Source organism: Coregonus clupeaformis, chromosome 1, assembly GCF_020615455.1.
Source record: "Coregonus clupeaformis isolate EN_2021a chromosome 1, ASM2061545v1, whole genome shotgun sequence".
NCBI classification, from domain to species: Eukaryota; Metazoa; Chordata; class Actinopteri; order Salmoniformes; family Salmonidae; genus Coregonus; species Coregonus clupeaformis.
This window is the reverse complement of record NC_059192.1, coordinates 81,104,384-81,123,577: the sequence shown is the minus strand read 5'-3', so window position 1 is coordinate 81,123,577 and position 19,194 is coordinate 81,104,384. Positions and strand designations below refer to the sequence as shown.

Genomic DNA, 19,194 nt, shown 5'->3' with positions numbered 1-19,194 from the left:
CTGGCCGACGGGAGCTTGAGAAGGTGAATAAAGTGGGCAGCCTTCGAAAACCGGTCCACAACTTTCCAGGATGACTGTGTAACCATCAGAGGGGGGTAGGGCGGAAATGAAATCCAGCGAGATGTGGGACCAGGTGCACTTGGGGATAGGCAGGGGTCGGAGCAGCCCTGCCGTGGGCTGACGTGAGCTCTTCGTGAGCGCGCACACCGGGCAAGCAGCCATGAAGGCGCAAGTATCCCCCTCAGCTGATGGCCGCCAGAACCTCCTACGTAGGAACTCCAACGTCCTGGCATCCCCCGGATGGCTGGTGAGGTCGGACGCATGCGCCCACTGAAGCAGTCGTGAGCGCGCCGCCTTGGGTAAGTCCATCCTCCCAGATGGACCTCCGCCCGGATCGGCCTCCCGCTGTAGCGCTGCTCTGACCAGCCTATCGATTCCACACGAAACTGGGGCAGCAATTAGGGCGTTGGGGACAATGGGGCTGTCCCTCTCCACCAGGTCCATGGGATCGAACTGCCGGGAGAGCACGTCAGGCTTGGTGTACTTCGACCCCGGACGGTATGAGATCGTGAACTGGAACCTGGTGAAGAACAACACCCACCTGGCCTGGGGCGAGTTGAGCCTCTTGGCCCCCTGAATGTAGGCTAAGTTCTTATGGTCAGTCCATATGACGAATGGATGGGCGGCCCCCTCTAGCCAATGCCTCCACTCCCCCAGGGCGAGCTTGACCGCTAGCAGCTCACAGTTCCCCACGTCATAATTCCGCTCCGCCGGGACAGCCGACGGGAGAAAAACGTGCAGGGGTGAGTCTTACCATCCGTGAGGAACCGCTGGGACAGGATTGCTCCCACCGCAACGTCTGAAGCATCCACCTCCACAATGAATGGTAGGGACGGATCAGGATGCCCTAGGACCGGGGCCGATGTAAAGCGCCGCTTAAGCGCATCGAATGCGTTCCCCGCTTCCGGGGTCCAGGCGAAGGAGCGCACGCTTGTCTGGGTGAGGGCTGTCAGGGGAGCGGCTAGGGAGCAAAAATTGCGAATAAATCGCCTATTTAAATTAGCAAACCCTAAAAACTTTGTAGTTGCTTGAGGGAGGAGGGCTGGGGCCAATCCAGTACCGCGTTGACCTTGGCTGGGTCCATCTGTAGATCCCCCTGGTTGACTATGAACCCCAGGAAGGAGACTGTCTCTGTGTGGAACACGCACTTCTCCGCCTTGACGTAGCGCTGGTGATGGAGAAGGCGTTGGAGGACCTGCCGAACGTGCTGCTGGTGTTCACTCATGTCCTTTGAAAATATTAGGATGTCATCCAAATACACAAAGACGCTGTGGTCGAGGAGGTCCTGGAGCATGTCATTGACCAACGCCTGGAACACCGCAGGCGCGTTGGCTAGACCGAACGGCATGACTTGATACTCGTAATGCCCACTGGGTGTGTTAAAAGCCGTCTTCCACTCGTCCCCCTCCCGAACTGTAGTAGCTGACGTGTATAGTGTTGAGTCATCCACATACATAGACACACTGGCTTTACTCAAAGCCAGTGGCATGTCATTAGTAAAGATTTAAAAAAAAATAAGGGGCCTAGACAGCTGCCCTGGGGAATTCCTGATTCTATCTGGATTATGTTGGAGAGGCTTCCATTAAAGAACACCATCTGTGTTCTGTTAGACAGGTAACTCTTTACCCACAATATAGCAGGGGGTGTAAAGCCATAACACATATGTTTTTCCAGCTGCAGACTATGATCGATAAGGTCAAACGCCGCACTGTCTAACAAAACACCCCCCACAATCTTTTTATCATAAATTTCTCTCAGCCAATCATCAGTAATTTGTGTAGGTGCTGTGCTTGTTGAATGTCCTTCCCTATAAGCATGCGGAAAGTCTGTTGTCAATTTGTTTACTGTAAAATAGCATTGTATCTGGTCAAACACAATTTTTTCCAAAAGTTTACTAAGGGTTGGTAACAGGCTGATTGGTCAGCTATTTGAGCCAGTAAAGGGGGCTTTACTATTCTTAGGTAGCGGAATGACTTTTGCTTCCCTCCAGGCCTGAGGGCACACACTTTCTAGTAGGCTTAACTGTTCGACTGAGGGTCCTGAGCCATGACCAGCCTGTCAAAGCATTTAATGGCTACAGATGTGAGTGCTATGGGTCGGTAGTCATTTAGGCAGGTTACCTTGGCGTTCTTGGGCACAGGGACTATAGCAGTCTGCTTGAAACATGTAGACTGGGTCAGGGAGAGGTTGAAAATGTCAGTGAAGTCACTTGCCAGCTGGTTGGCATGCTCTGAGTACGCGTCCTGGTAATCCGTCTGGCCCTACGGCCTTGTGAATGTTAACCTGTTTAAAGGCATTGCTCACAAGCACTCCCGTTGATTCATACAATATATAAACACATGGCCTTAAGCAACCTCTTGGTGTGAAGGAACGTCTAGCATTTCTCTTAATTAGAAGTGTTAGCTTAATCAAAGCGCAACAAATCTGATTGGGCTTGTGAAAGTTGGGTGTTGACAGAGGCGTTGAGAAAAACAAACTACCAAAGTCTACAAATAGCTGTAGGGGAGAGTGGGGTAAGTTGAGACAAAGAGGTAAGTTGAGCCACCCTTGTTTCTAGGAAACCATACACACAATTAATAATTGTACCAAATATTTAGGAAGAGGTCATAATGTCATGGAGTTTGTGAACGATAAAACCACACGGAAAAAGTGATAAGTTAGGTCCAAAAAAACTGTTTTTCACGACGTCAAATGAATTTATTGTGTCATAGGTTTCATGATGCTTGTTTCTAAACCAAAGTAGATAATTTTAAGATTGTTCTATACATCAGTTGGGATCTCTATAAGCTTCAATATAAGGTCATAAACCTATCACAAAAGTGCATCCTTGTAGCTGTGTGGGCTAATATATTCTAATTGTTTGCCTTGGGGTAAGTTGAGCCAATGGTTGAGCCAATTGCTGGTTGAGCAAATTGAAGTGTTTTCTTCCCAGGTGTAACGCCAGTGATGGAAAAAGTACATAATTGTCATGCTTCAGTAAAAGTAAAGTTACATTAATAGAACATTACTCAAGTAAAAGTGAAAGTAGTCAACTTGACACAACTGTGGGAAGCACTGGAGTCAACATGGGCCAGCATCCCTGTGAAACTCTTTCGACACCTTGTATACACTTGTATATTCCAGGGTTGTAGCAGTTGAGGCATACATGTAGCATATCAGATTCTACAGACAGACCTGAATGATTTTCCTTAGGGGCTCCGTCTCCTTCTCCCTAAAGATGTAGGCAAATTTCAAAGCAGATTTTGAGTGATGTATTTATTCATTCTGGTCGTATGAAAAGGACCTCTGTGGTGGTGGTATCCTATATAGTAGATAGGTGTATAACAGCAGAGAGACTGCACAGATGACAGATAACTTGTTTCGGTCACTTGATTGTGAACAGTACAGATGTCATGCCATGTAGGCTCTGTCATAGCCGGCCGCGACCGGGAGACCCATGGGGCGGCGCACAATTGGCCCAGCGTCGTCTAGGGTAGGGGAGGGAATGGCCGGCAGGGATGTTGGTAGAGCATGGCGTTTGCAACACCAGGGTTGTGGGTTCGATTCCCACGGGGGGCCAGTATGGAATAAAATATATATATAATGTATGCACTCACTAACTGTAAGTCGCTCTGGATAAGAGCGTCTGCTAAATGACTAAAATGTAAATGTAAATGTAGCCACTGGCTACTCTTACGGACACTGAAAACGAAAGGCTAACATCACCCCAATGATGTCAACGATATTCACTCGTTCATGCCTTTCCCTTTCCATCAGTGATACATTTTGTGTATAATGTCCAAAACATATTGACCAGTGACTTGTGGACAACCAGACGTAATCAAAATGGTTGTTTTCTAGCGAGTGAATGAAGTAAATGCAATCAAACCTGTTGCAAAAAGCAAGCAATGCCTTGAATAGCTTCAAATGAAATCACTTGATTGCACCAAGTTTCCCCATAGCCAAAACTTGATGGGCTCAAATTGGATCGCAAAATAAATGCATTCAGAGATGAATAGATGTAATGGCTAGCCTGATGAGATCATTATGGAGGCCGTTGGGTGGCCAGGCTAGGAAAATTAGCCTCTGAATGAAAACTGAGTGGTAAAATGCTTGTAACTGAACCAGGAGGCAACAACTTGGAGACAAAACACAGTGATTGAGCTTCGGTTGTGAGCTATTTCCAGAGAAGATAATGAAACAGTGGCATTATAATATGATGACCAAAATACCTGATATACAATATCATCAAAACAATTTTCAGAAGATTTCGCATAAATTGTTTCACTTTTAGTGGTGGTAATATTCTTGTATAATGCAAGGGGAGCCAGACATTGCAGTGAAATACATAACTAGAGCGTTCTTACAGTATATTGGGGGATTCGTGGGTTGTGGTGTACAGCACCCTCATTGGGGTCTGCGTTAGCAAGTGAGAGCGTCTCTACTGTCAGTCCCCTCCCTAACAACTCCTCTGTGGTCCATACTGCTGATGACTGAGATATGTGTACAGACACACCTGCTATTAAGTATTAATGCTGCACATTGTGCTGCATGAATCACTACTCTTCTGGTACCAAGTGACAATATGTGGTCCAAGTCCCAACTCCTCACATACATAATGAATGGTCTTTTCACAGATGTCGCCTGCCCCTTTTAGGGAAAACCCTCTGAACCAGATTACACAGTCTGACTACCATGGCATTTTGTTTGCTTGCAAGGCGAGTTTTGGAAGAAGTCCATTGATTCTAAACTGACAGATGAATATAGAGACTAACAGGATGTCATGCTTTGGGCCCTGTAGTGGGTGGGCATGCCAAGGAAAATACCAAGTGTTGGATTGGCTACTTTGGTCCTCCTCCATACTTAATTTGAAAGAAAGATGAATACTTCAAACATAAAATCCTCCTCCTCCAACTCGGTTGCATTTAGGGGAGTTTATCATCAGGCTCTGGAAATGAGTCTCCATTAAATGAGACAAAGGGCAAGGCGGGGAAAAAACGAATCCCAAAAATAGAAGTACATTCAAACCTTACCAAAGCAATAATACTTGAGGGGTACACACAGGTGTCCTTCTACTTGACATTCTAGTCTGGTGGCCACTATGAACAAAGTGGAGATATTACATATAGTCTGGACTGAGCTGGGGGGTACTATGACCTGATCATTGCAGCTGCCGAAGCTGAAGCACACCTCTGGCCTTCCAGCAAAGCAAAGGTTCTGTGATGTAAACCCTAAGGAAGGGAGGGGGGAAGCACAAGGAACGCCATGAGGAAACTCTCATCCAGCCCTTCTACCGGAGGGATTGGCAGACACTGCAAAAATGTATTAATATTTACAGCTGAGCATGCCTACACAGTACGCACATTAATTACTGCTAACTGCTGTAGGCTCAAAGTCGGCAGAGCCTTGCAAGTGGCTCCATACTGCACTTGTTAATTGTGGAATACATTAACTCACTCGTTAGCTAGATGGAAACGGGTGGGGGGAGGCAAAAAGGGGGCGGGGGGAACAGAGCAAAGGAAAAGTTTTATTTGCATTGTAATATATAAAATGTACTATATCAACCTTCCAGAAGATATAGCAAGTTATGTGAAAAAAGTACTTCATTTTCATTCTTGAGAGATTTCAGTTGGGGTTGTGCCAAAACTTGTCAATGTCCACCATCCAACCTTCAATCAGTCTGTCTGGAGCTGTTTTAATCACTTGATTAACCCTGTAAACTTTCAATTACATCTGAGAGTGCAAAAAAAGGCCCAGTAGAGGAATCCACGAGAGCAAAAGTGCACAGACCCATCTGAATGTACAACTCACAATTACCCTGGAGGAATTTGAGTAAATGAAATGGTTTAAACGAACTTACTGGAACTAGGAATTTCTTAATCTCCTCCAAGGCATGGCTCATGCGGGAATAGGCCTCTCCAGGTGGAGCGAAGACTTCAATTAAAACGTGGAGATCGTTACTCAAATGGGCATACTTGGCCTCTCCGCTTTTCCTCAACTCTTCTTCCTGATGAAAAAAGAGAACAAAAAATCAGGTCAAATATTAGTGTCGGGCCTGAAAGGAGAAAGTGAAAGTGATAATTACAAATAGTACAGTGGGTATGATGGAGATATCAAGTGAAGCATGTGGGGTTTACAAGAATCGTTTGTAGCCCACAGCTGCCTGTTGATAAATTCAATCTCATCAACATGTTTTCATTGACTTCCTCCCTCAAGCATTTGGGAGGTTGGGAGGGAGATGTCCCTGTTGCATGCCAGCCAGCCTATCAGACTGCATCCACCCACTGGGATTTACACCATGAAGCTGTGGCTGAATCATATTGCTGGTTTTGGTTTACATTATAAATAAGATACTACAAACTTAAATGATGTGTGAACCGTATTTGTGGTCTTCAATGACATACAGGAGCTGCATCCTAACTTGGAATTGATGTGTTAGTGTGTGTGTGACTAACTGTCATGTTAATCAATCATTATATGCAACAATGCAAACACACCAGGTAGGATTCTGGTTTATGAAAACATGACCATCAAAACAATATGAAATGTGAGCTAAACATACACCTCACAGTGTGGCTGACAAAGCATTTTGATATTTAGTTGTGTGCTATATTGAATTTGTGAATGACTAAGAGATCCTCTCTTCTTCAGACAAACTACATTACCTCCCACTCTGAAGAACCAGTCATTGTTCCAAAGTGGCCTGATTGCTGAAGGTCACCACTACAAACTGTTCTTCAGAAAGCCGGTAATTACTTCAGCCAGCATTACCTTCTCATGTTGATTACCTTGGGCTCTGGCACACATTCAAAGACTGGAGATGCTTTGATGTGGGGATTCTCCCAGATGCTTGATCAGTGGTGTGGTGCACTCCCTCATCACATCAGCCTTCTTCTCCATTTCTTAATAAACACTTCTTGATTCCCAAAGCATACGACATGACAGTCTATGATGACCTAAGAATATGTTGTATAGACAACCTCATTTGGTTCCAAGGTGAAAGAGACATTTGAGCAAATGTATTCATGAAACCCATAGCTTCCCTTTATGGTACTGCTAAAGTCAATGGGGCAAACATTCATTTAATGAGAAAGAGTATAACACTATATAGCACTGTAAGAAATTGCCTGTAATTCTTACAGTAAATTACTGGCAGCACAGACCCCAATAACTTACTGTAGATTTACAGGACCTTTGCTGTAACACAAATGTACAGAATATTACTGGAACACCTGAATACAGTAACATGCTGTATTTCTAAAATGTGCATTAATGGAAGCACAGTGGTTGGTAAACTGTTGCAGATTTATGTGGCCAACGATAGGCAGTATTTCTGTTACATGTATTTGATATACAGTGCATTCAGAAAGTATTCCGACCCCTTGACTTTTTCCACATTTTGTTACGTTACAGCCTTATTCTAAAATGTATCAATCTATACACAATACCCCATAATGACAAAGCGAAAACAGGTTTTTTGAAAAATTGTACATACGTATTCAGACCCTTTTCTATGAGACTCGAAAAGAGCTCAGGTGCATTCTGTTTCCATTGACCATCCTTGATATGTTTCTACAACTTGATTGGAGTCCACCTGTGGTAAATTCAATTGATTGGACGTTATTTGGAAAGGCACACACTTGTCTATATAAGTTCCACAGTTGACAGTGCATGTCAGAGCAAAAACCAAGCCATGAGATCAAAGGAATTGTCCGTAGAGCTCTGAGACAGAATTGTGTCAAGGCAGAGATCTAGGGAAGGGTACCAAAAAATTTCTGCAGCATTGAAGGTCCCCAAGAACACAGTGGCCTCCATCATTATTAAATGGAAGATGCTTGGAACCACCAAGACTCTTCCTAGAGCTGGCCGCCCGGCCAAACTGAGCAATCGGGGGAGAAGGGCCTTGGTCAGGGAGGTGATCAAGAACCTGATGGTCACTCTGACAGAGCTCTAGAGTTCCTCTGTGGAGATGGGAAAACCTTCCAGAAGGACAGCCATCTCTGCAGCACTCCAACAATCAGGCCTTTATGGTAAAGTGGCAAGACGGAAGCCACTCCTCAGTAAAAGGCACATGACAGTCCGCGCCTAAAGACTCTCAGACCATGAGAAACAAGATTCTCTGGTCTGTTGAAACCAAGATTGAACTCTTTGGCCTGAATGCCAAGCAACACGTCTGGAGGAAACCTGGCACCATCCCTACGGTGAAGCATGGTGGTAGCAGCATCATGCTGTGGAGATGTTTTTCAGCGGCAGGGACTGGGAGACTAGTCTCAGAGATCCTTGATGAAAACCTGCTCCAGAGCGCTCAGGACCTCAGACTGGGGCGAAAGTTCACCTTCCAACAGGACAACGACCCTAAGCACACAGCCAAGACAACGCAGGAGTGGCTTCGGGACAAGTCTCTGAATGTCCTTGAGTGGCCCAGCCAGAGCCTGGACTTGAACCCGATCGAACATCTCTGGAGAGACCTGAAAATAGCTGTGCAGTGACGCTCCCCATCCAACCTGACAGAGCTTGAGAGGATCTGCAGAGAAGAATGGGCGAAACTCCACAAATACAGGTGTGCCAAGCTTGTAGCATCATACCCAAGAAGACTCGATGCTGTAATCGCTGCCAAAGGTGCTTCAACAAAGTACTGAGTAAAGGGTCTGAAAACTTATGTAAATGTGATATTTAAGTTTTTTATTTGTAATAAATTAGCAAAAATGTCTAAAAACCTGTTTTGCTTTGTCATGATGGGGTATTGTGTGTAGATTGATGAGGAAAAAAAAGAATTTAGTCAATTTTAGAATAAGGCTGTAACGTAAAAAAAATCTGAATACTTTCCGAAGGCACTGTAAATGTTAATTAATAATACTAGTCTACTAGCTAGTTAAAGTAATTATTAGAACAGATTAAAGACACCACTTATTAATTACAATTACACACTGATTACAAAATAATAAACTTCCACAAGTTAGTAACAAATATATAACAATCGATAGGGAAGTTATTAGCTGGATTTATGGTACTGAAAAAGAGTTTCATTGAAATTAAATTGGTGCATAGCACTGGTATGACAGGTCTGTTGAAAAACACACTGAAAACAAACTTTAAGGCAAACACAGTGTCAAAGTATATCTGAGAGCTGTGCAAATCATAATGCATTTGGAAGTTCTCCTCTGACAGCCAGGGACTTTATTGATCACAAAAAGCCACAGGTCTCTGGTGTGTTTCTGAGGAACTCAGAGAAATACAGAAATGCTGTACTGTTCTGTTTAGAAACACATACCAAAGGAGTGAAAACCACTTCACCCTGACACTTTTTCTTAGTTTAATAGGATCGTATGACCCAGTTTCAGCTAGTCAAGTGCCACATGCCAGAGATCCCTTTCTTTCAGGATTCCCAGCTTGCACTGAGGTTCTTTTTTTTTTTTTTTTACAGTTTAGTCGTTTAGCAGACGCTCTTATCCAGAGCAACTTACAGTTAGTGAGTGCATACATTTTCATACTGGCCCCCCGTGGGAATCGAACCCACAACCCTGGCGTTGCAAGCGCCATGCTCTACCAACTGAGCTACATGGGGCCCCTCATTAATATGACAGAACATCGTGTGACTACTTGTATGTAGGACTAGTTATGAAACCCTGGAATCACTCCCCTACACAATACTCAATAGTTTCACTATAGTTGAACTGCATTAAAATCAGAAATCTTGGGAAACAAGAAAATAAAATAAATAAACCAGAACGATCAACTAAAACAATTATTTGATCTCATATTAAGAAAATTATTTAAATGTGTTCCTTCATAATAGAAAATGCCTGTCCCACCCAATGAAAGTATTCACACCCCTTGACCTTTTCCAAATTTTCTTGTGGTACAAAGTGGGATTAAAACTGATTTAATTGACATTTTTTATCAACGATATACACAAAATACTCTGGAATGTCAACGTGTTTTTTTTATTTATTTTTATTTGTAGAAAAAAACATATATGAAAAATAAAACACTAATATCTTGATTAGATAAGTATTCAACCCCCTGAGTCAATACATGTTAGAATCACCTTTGGCAGCGATTACAGCTGTGAGTCTTTCTGGGTAAGTCTCTAAGAGCTTTCCACACCTGAATTGTGCAACATTTGCCCATTATTATTTTCAAAATTCTTCAAGCTCTGTCAAATTGGTTGTTGATCATTGCTAGACAGCCATTTTCAGGTCTTGCCATAGATTTTCAAGCAGATTTAAGTCAAAACTGTAACTCGGCCACTCAGGAACACTCACTGGCTTCTTGGTAAGCAACTCCAGTGTAGATTTGGCCTTGTGTTTTAGGTTATTGTCCTGCTGAAAGGTGAAATCATCTCCCAGTGTCTGGTGGAAAGCAGACTGAACCAGGTTTTTCTCTAGGATTTTGCCTGTGCTTAGCTCCATTCCATTTCCATTTTTTATCCTGGAAAAACTCCCCAGTCCTTAACGATTACAAGCATACCCATAACATGATGCAGCCACCACAATGCTTGGAAATATGGTGAGTGGTACTCAGTAATATGTTGTATTGGATTTGCCTCAAACATAACATTTTGTATTCAGGGCAAATAGTTTATTGCTTTGTCGCAGTATTATTTTAGTGCCTTGTTGCAAACAGGATGCATGTTTTGGAATATTTGTATTATGTACAGGCTTCCTTCTTTTCACTCTGTCAATTAGGTTAGTATTGTGAGTAACTACAATGTTGTTGATCCATCCTCAGTTTCCTATCACAGCTATTGAACTCTGTAACTGTTTTATTGTCACCATTGGCCTCATGGTGAAATCCCTGAGCAGTTTCCTTCCTTTCCGGCAACTGAGTTAGGAAGGCTGCCTGTATCTTTATTGTGACTGGGTGTATTGATACACCAAAGTGTAATTAATAACTTCACCATGCTCAAAAGGATATTCAACGTCAGCTTTTTTATTTTTACCCATCTACCAATAAGTGCCCTTCTTTGTGAGGCATTGGAAAACCTCCCTGGTCTTTGTGGTTGAATCTGTGTTTGAAATTCACTGCTCGACTGAGGGACCTTACAGTTAATTGTATGTGTGGGGTACAGAGATGATGTAATCATTCAAAAATCATGTTAAACACTATTATTGTGCAAAGAGGTAGTCCATGCAACTTATTATGTGACTTGTTAAGCAAATGTTTACTCCTGAACTTATTTAGGCTTGCCATAACAAAGGGGTTGAATACTTATTGACTCAAAACATTTCAGCTTTTCATTTTTAATTAATTTGTCAAAATGTCTAAAAACATAATTCCACTTTGACATTATGGGGTATTGTGTGTAGGCCAGTGACCAAAAAATCTAAATTTAATCAATTTTAAATTCAGGCTGTAACACAACAAAATGTGGAAAAAGTCAAGGGGTGTGAATACTTTTTGAAGGCACTGTATACACTAGATTACTAATAGGGGGCACTGTGTTGAAGCCCCCATGCCTCCATCTTGGCACTCCCTCAACATTGTAAATAATATTTTGGAAGCTATAGAAATTCATTTATTAAACGTCTACATTCGTTTTTGTCATATTTATTATATTACAGACACCTAAATGCATACTTGTAAATTATATAGTGTGCGCTAAACATATAAATAATATTTTTAAAAATTGTGTGGTTGTCCCACTGGCTATCATAAGTTGAATGCACCAATTTGTAAGTCGCTCTAGATAAGAGCATCTGCTAAATGACCTAAATGTAAAAAAGTAAAAATAAAACATTGAAAAATATATTAAAATGTATTCCTTAAAGTATATATTTTTAGATTACTAATGTTAATGTCCCCACTAAGACAAACTATGTAATTTTGTCCTTGAAACATTTAATTGAAATACTGTAGAATTCCATTCATTCCTATGGAGGACTGCTCCTACTGGGGAGTGCCAATATGGCCGACCGGTGGCTTCAATGCCTCTCAATGGCCAATACATAGCATCAGCAATCCAAGGTGTATATGCATCATTGGTCCCACCACTATAAACATTACTTGAAAAGTAAATGGGAGAGATGAGTTTACTGGAAAGTATGACATGAAGGAAAAGTTGATCAAATCAAATCAAATTGTATTTGTCACATGTGCGGAATACAACAGTGAAATGCTTACTTACAAGCCCTTAACCAACGATGCAGTCTTAAGAAAGAATACCAAAAAAAATCACACAAAAAAATACAATATGAAATAATATGAAATAAAAGTAACAAATAATTAAAGAGCAGCAGTAAAAATAACAATAGCGAGGCTATATACAGGGGGTACCGGTACCGAGTCATTGTGCGGGGGCACCGGTTAGTCGAGGTAGTTGAGGTAATATGTACATGTAGGTAGAGTTATTAAAGGGGGGGCAATGCAAATAGTCTGGGTAGCCATTTGATTAGATGTTCAGGAGTATTATGTCTTGAGAGTATAATCTGTTTAGAAGCCTCTTGGACCTAGACTTGGCGCTCCGGTACCGCTTGCCGTGCGGTAGCAGAGAGAACAGTCTATGACTAGTGTGGCTTGATAATTTTTAGGGCCATCCTCTGTCACCGCCTGGTATAGAGGTCCTGGATGGCAGGAAGCTTGGCCCCAGTGGTGTACTGGGCCGTACGCACTACACTCTGTAGTGCCTTGCGGTTGGAGGCTGAGCAGTTGCCATACCAGGCAGCAATGCAACCAGTCAGGATGCTCTCGATGGTGCAGCTGTAGAACCTTTTGAGGATATGAGGACCCATGCCAAATCTTTTCAGTCTCCTTAGGGCGAATAGGTTTTGTCGTGCCCTCTTCACGACTGTCTTGGTGTGCTTGGACCATGTTAGTTTGTTGGTGATGTGGACACCAAGGAACTTGAAGCTCTCAACCTGCTCCACTACAGCCCCATCGATGAGAATGGAGCGTGCTCGGTCCTCTTCTTTTTCCTGTAGTCCAGAATCATCTCCTTTGTCTTGATCACATTGAGGGAGAGGTTGTTGTCCTGGCACCACACGGCCAGGTCTCTGACCTCCTCCCTATAGGCTGTCTCGTCGTTGTCGGTGATCAGGCCTACCACTGTTCTGTCATCGGCAAACTTAATGATGGTGTTGGAGTCGTGCCTGGCCATGCAGTCATGAGTGAACAGGGAGTACAGGAGGGGACTGAGCACGCACCCCTGAGGGGCCCCGTGTTGAGGATCAGCATGGCAAATGTGTTGTTACCTACCCTTACCACCTGGGGGCGGCCCGTCAGGAAGTCCAGGATCCAGTTGCAGAGGGAGGTGTTTAGTCCCAGGGTCCTTAGCTTAGTGATGAGCTTTGAGGGCACTATTGTGTTGAGCGCTGAGCTGTAGTCAATGAAAAGCATTCTCACATAGGTATTCCTTTTGTCCAGGTGTGAAAGGGTAGTGTGGAGCTCGGAGTACACGTCCTGGTAATCCATCTGGCCCTGCGGCGTTGTGAATGTTGACCTGTTTAAAGGTCTTACTCACATCGGCTACGGAGAGCGTGATCACACAGTCATCCGGAACAGCTGATGCTCTCATGCATGTTTCAGTGTTACTTGCTTCGAAGCGAGCATAGAAGTAATTTAGCTCGTCTGGTAGGCTCGTATCACTGGGTAGCTCGCGGCTGTGCTTCCCTTTGTAGTCTGTAATAGTTTGCAAGGCCTACCACATCCGACGAGCGTTGGAGCCGGTGTTAGTCCTGTATTGACGCTTTGCATAGCGGGATTTCTTATAAGCTTCCGGGTTAGAGTCCCGCTCCTTGAAAGCGGCAGCTCTACCCTATAACATGTGGGCTGACAGCTGACCTCTAAATATCTACAGTGAGGGAAAAAAGTATTTGATCCCCTGCTGATTTTGTACGTTTGCCCACTGACAAAGAAATGATCAGTCTATAATTTTAATGGTAGGTTTATTTGAACAGTGAGAGACAGAATAACAACAAAAAAATCCAGAAAAACGCATGTCAAGAATGTTATAAATTGATTTGCATTTTAATGAGGGAAATAAGTATTTGACCCCCTCTCAATCAGAAAGATTTCTGGCTCCCAGGTGTCTTTTATACAGGTAACGAGCTGAGATTAGGAGCACACTCTTAAAGGGAGTGCTCCTAATCTCAGTTTGTTACCTGTATAAAAGACACCTGTCCACAGAAGCAATCAATCAATCAGATTCCAAACTCTCCACCATGGCCAAGACCAAAGAGCTCTCCAAGGATGTCAGGGACAAGATTGTAGGCCTACACAAGGCTGGAATGGGCTACAAGACCATCGCCAAGCAGCTTGGTGAGAAGGTGACAACAGTTGGTGCGATTATTTGCAAATGGCAGAAACACAAAATAACTGTCAATCTCCCTCGGCCTGGGGCTCCATGCAAGATCTCACCTCGTGGAGTTGCAATGATCATGAGAACGGTGAGGAATCAGCCCAGAACTACACGGGAGGATCTTGTCAATGATCTCAAGGTAGCTGGGACCATTGTCACCAAGAAAACAATTGGTAACACACTACGCCGTGAAGGACTTAAATCCTGCAGCGCCCGCAAGGTCCCCCTGCTCAAGAAAGCACATATACAGGCCCGTCTGAAGTTTGCCAATTAACATCTGAATGATTCAGAGGAGAACTGGGTGAAAGTGTTGTGGTCAGATGAGACCAAAATTGAGCTCTTTGGCATCAACTCAACTCGCCGTGTTTGGAGGAGGAGGAATGCTGCCTATGACCCCAAGAACACCATCCCCACCGTCAAACATGGAGGTGGAAACATTATGCTTTGGGGGTGTTTTTCTGCTAAGGGGACAGGACAACTTCACCGCATCAAAGGGACGATTGACGGCACCATGTACCGTCAAATCTTGGGTGAGAACCTCCTTCCCTAAGCCAGGGCATTGAAAATGGGTCGTGAATGGGTATTTCAGCATGACAATGATCCAAAACACACGGCCAAGGCAACAAAGGAGTGGCTCAAGAAGAAGCACATTAAGGTCCTGGAGTGGCCTAGCCAGTCTCCAGACCTTAATCCCATAGAAAATCTGTGGAGGGAGCTGAAGGTTCGAGTTGCCAAACGTCAGGCTCGAAACCTTAATGACTTGGAGAAGATCTGCAAAGAGGAGTGGGACAAAATCCCTCCTGAGATGTGTGCAAACCTGGTGGCCAACTACATGAAACGTCTGACCTCTGTGATTGCCAACAAGGGTTTTGCCACCAAGAACTAAGTCATGTTTTGCTGAGGGGTCAAATACTTATTTCCCTCATTAAAATGCAAATCAATTTATAACACTTTTGACATGTATTTTTCTGGATTGTTTTGTTGTTATTCTGTCTCTCACTGTTCAAATAAACCTACCATTAAAATGATAGACTGATCATGTCTTTGTCAGTGGGCAAACATACAAAATCAGCAGGGGATCAAATACTTTTTCCCTCACTGTATGCTACACACATCCAATGCATTAGTCAGCCTCGGAGAGTAGTTTGAAAATGCTTCCCTAAGAGTTAAAGCATAAATTATGCAGCTTGTTTGGAATGAAAAATTGCTTTCATTGCAGAATATTCGTCCAAAAGCAAACAAGACACCCTAGAATCCCCTGGCTTGTAGTCATTATTATTATCAGCATAAAGCCTAAAAAGCTGTTTGTCAGACTGCCCATAGGTTATGATACAGTAGGCTACAGCAGAAAGGGCATGAAATTATGTTATTCCCTCCCTATAGAATAAGCATAAGCTTGTCTCATGTTACCAGAGAAGTATTAGAAATAGAGGTAGATACTGCAGACATACAGTATCACACTAGTAAATGGTATTTACCCCCAGAGAAAAAAACAAGAGAGCAGAAGATATCATCATTATGTATCTGATGATTTACAATGAATCAATCAAAACAGTGCACTCATGATTCTACTTGAGCACTGTTTGATTTACTTTGACTGAAATTGTTGTGTAACATTCCAGAAAGCCAATGAAGCTCCTATTTTCAAGTTTTCTGTATCCATTAGAAAATCATTGCTCATTCAGACTGCATATTCCGCCGACATAACAACACAGTGATCTCTGTTGAAATGAAATTAATTTTATTACATTACTCAAACAAGGGTCAGTTGGATTGTCTGAAATCCCCAAGATAAGGGCGGCAGGTAGCCTAGCGGATAGAGCGTTAGGCCAGTAACCGAAAGTTTGAATCCATCGAGCCAACTTGGTGAAAAATCTGTTGATATGACCTTGAGCAAGGCACTTAACCCTAATTGCTCCAGGGTCGCTGTCAATAATGGCTGATCCCTGGCCGTGACCACACTCTCCGAGGGTGTCTCAGGGGGAGTGGGATATGCAAAAAAAAAAAAAACGCCACACACTTGTACATGTGTGAAACAGGACAAATATAAGTATCAACTATTTGACCTTTTGAGAAAATTATTTATGCAAATATATGCATGCTCAAATATTCACCCTGAGAATCAGTACACCGTTGATGTATGCACGGTATGACGTTTTCAAAATGAACTGATCTGGAGTCATACCACTTGATAACAGAACTGTTCTGGGTAATATATGCAAAAATATGCATGCGCCGCCTCAATAATAAAATTACATATGAAATACAAATGCCTGTGAAGGTCTGTTGCGGAGCTGAACTGATCTAAGAAGCTAGCAAAACCAACATGTTTATACACAAGGACTGATGAGGGTGGAGATGTTATGCCTTGATGTTATTTCTCACAATCTACTCTTGGCACACCATCAATGCAGATGGGATTCGGGAGAGATGTCAAACTGTGCAGTAAGAATGAATACATAAATCAGTGTTCAAATCGAGGCTCAAGAACAGTAAACAATGTGCATGTTGACATTTTAGGGTGACCTACAGCATGGCAAGCTTTCCTGAGCACTGCCACGGAAAAAACACCAGAACAATGCAGATCAAGTGTGTTGATTCGATTGTAGTCAATATGATGGATCAAGCCAAGATAATCTTCAGGGTATTCATACACCATCTTATTGTTAGAGTTGAGGTTGAGGTGAAAAATAATGATGTCTCAAGGATGTTTACTTTGCAATATGAGCATATCAGTTATGAGCTTTTCTCAATCACATTCACCCATTTCTTTTCATGCTAATTTCATATAAAGTAAATTGTAAATGTGTCTGCAATTTATTGCAATGTTGTGGTCATAAAGAAGGGACATTTGATTTGGTTCCACAGAGCAAAACATGTTTACTCTAAGGCATCATCATTGCCTTGCTCCAATGTCAATTGTTCACCACTGAAAGTAGTCATTAGAGGTGTATTGTTTATAGGCATGTCTATTGTGTATCCATGGTGATACAAATCAAATCAAATCAAATCAAATTTTATTGGTCACATGCGCCGAATACAACAAGTGCAGACATTACAGTGAAATGCTTACTTACAGCCCTTAACCAACAGTGCGTTTATTTTAAACAAAAAAAGTAAGAATAAAACAACAACAAAAAAAAAGTGTTGAGAAAAACAAAGAGCAGAAGTAAAATAAAGTGACAGTAGGGAGGCTATATATACAGGGGGTAACGGTGCAGAGTCAGTATGCGGGGGCACCGGCTGGTTGAGGTAGTTGAGGTAATATGTACATGTGGGTAGAGTTAAAGTGACTATGCATAAATACTTAACAGAGTAGCAGCAGCGTAAAAAGGATGGGGTGGGGGGCAGTGCAAATAGTCCGGGTAGCCATGATTAGCTGTTCAGAGTCTTATGGCTTGTGGGTAGAAGCTGTTGAGAAGTCTTTTGGACCTAGACTTGGCACTCCGGTACCGCTTGCCGTGCGGTAGCAGAGAGAACAGTCTATGACTAGGGTGGCTGGAGTCTTTGACAATTTTGAGGGCCTTCCTCTGACACCGCCTGGTATAGAGGTCTTGGATGGCAGGGAGCTTTGCCCCAGTGATGTACTGGGCCGTACGCACTACCCTACAGTAAGGTTCTCTACGCAAGATGTAACAAAAGGTGAAATGTAACAAATACAGAAGATAACTCCATGAGGTGCTTGTACTGTATGTCACAAATAACGGACAATCTAAACGAAGGTTGATAAAGCAACCTCTCATAAAATGCATTGACTATTGTAAGTTCTCTAAATACCAAATGTAAAAAGGGGACAACATTAACTGAATGTAAAACATTTCAGAGGGTCAATACTGGGTAGAAAGAAGTTATTGCCCAATCAATCTGACCTCATGAAATACCCTAACGATGCTGGCACTAAGACCGCACTCAACAAGCTGTATAAGGCCATAAGCAAACAAGAAAATGCTCATCCAGAGGCGGCGCTCCTAGTGGCCGGGGACTTTAATGCAGGAAAACTTAAATCCGTTTTACCTCATTTCTACCAGCATGTCACATGTGCAACAAGAGGAAAATAAACTCTACACCACATTTACTCCACATACAGAGACACGTACAAAGCTCTCCCTCGCCCTCCATTAGGCAAATCTGACCATAATTCTATCCTCCTGCTTACAAGCAAAAACTAAAGCAGGAAGTACCAGACTCGCTCAATACGGAAGTGGTCAGATGACGCAGATACTAAGCTACAGGACTGTTTTGCTAGCACAGACTGGAATATGTTCCGGGATTCAACCGATGGCACTGAGGAGTATGGGCCTCTGCTGATAATGGGCCTCTGTACGCATATGTAGATATTCCATAAAAAATCTGCCGTTTCCAGCTACAATAGCCATTTACAATACACCGTATTTCTGATCAATTTGATGTTATTTTAATGGACAAAAAAAGGAAATGTCTAAGTGACCCCAAACTTTTGAACGGTAGTGTACATGTACACTACCAATCAAAAGTTTGGACACACCTACTCATTCAAGGGTATATGGAATCATGTAGTAACCAAGAAAGTGTTAAACAAATCAAAATATATTTTATAATTGAGATTCTTCAAATAGCCACCCATTGCCTTGAAGACAGCTTTGCACACTCTTGGCTTCCTCTCAACCAGCTTCATGAGGTAGCCACCTGGAATGCATTTCAATTAACAGGTGTGCCTTCTTAATGCGTTTCTTTCCTTCTTAATGCGTTTGAGCCAATCAGTTGTTTTGTGACAAGGTGGGGGGGTATACAGAAGATAGCCCTATTTGGTAAAACACCAAGTCCATATTATGGCAAGAACAGCTCAAATAAGCAAAGAGAAATGACAGTCCATCATTACT

At 42.9% G+C, this 19,194-nt stretch overlaps 1 protein-coding gene across 2 annotated transcripts in view; it reads right to left on the bottom strand.

The window, feature by feature from the left end:
• khdrbs2 (KH domain containing, RNA binding, signal transduction associated 2) overlaps window positions 1-19,194 on the bottom strand; it is a 119,547-nt gene that overhangs the window by 40,381 nt on the left and 59,972 nt on the right. For both annotated transcript variants that reach the window (XR_006002272.2, XM_041887761.2), the window contains exon 4: window positions 5,900-6,046. Coding sequence is in view for 1 of the 2 variants with exons in the window: in XM_041887761.2 (XP_041743695.2) it covers window positions 5,900-6,046 (147 nt within the window). In the remaining variant the exon portion in view is untranslated. The remainder of the gene's footprint in view (window positions 1-5,899; window positions 6,047-19,194) is intronic.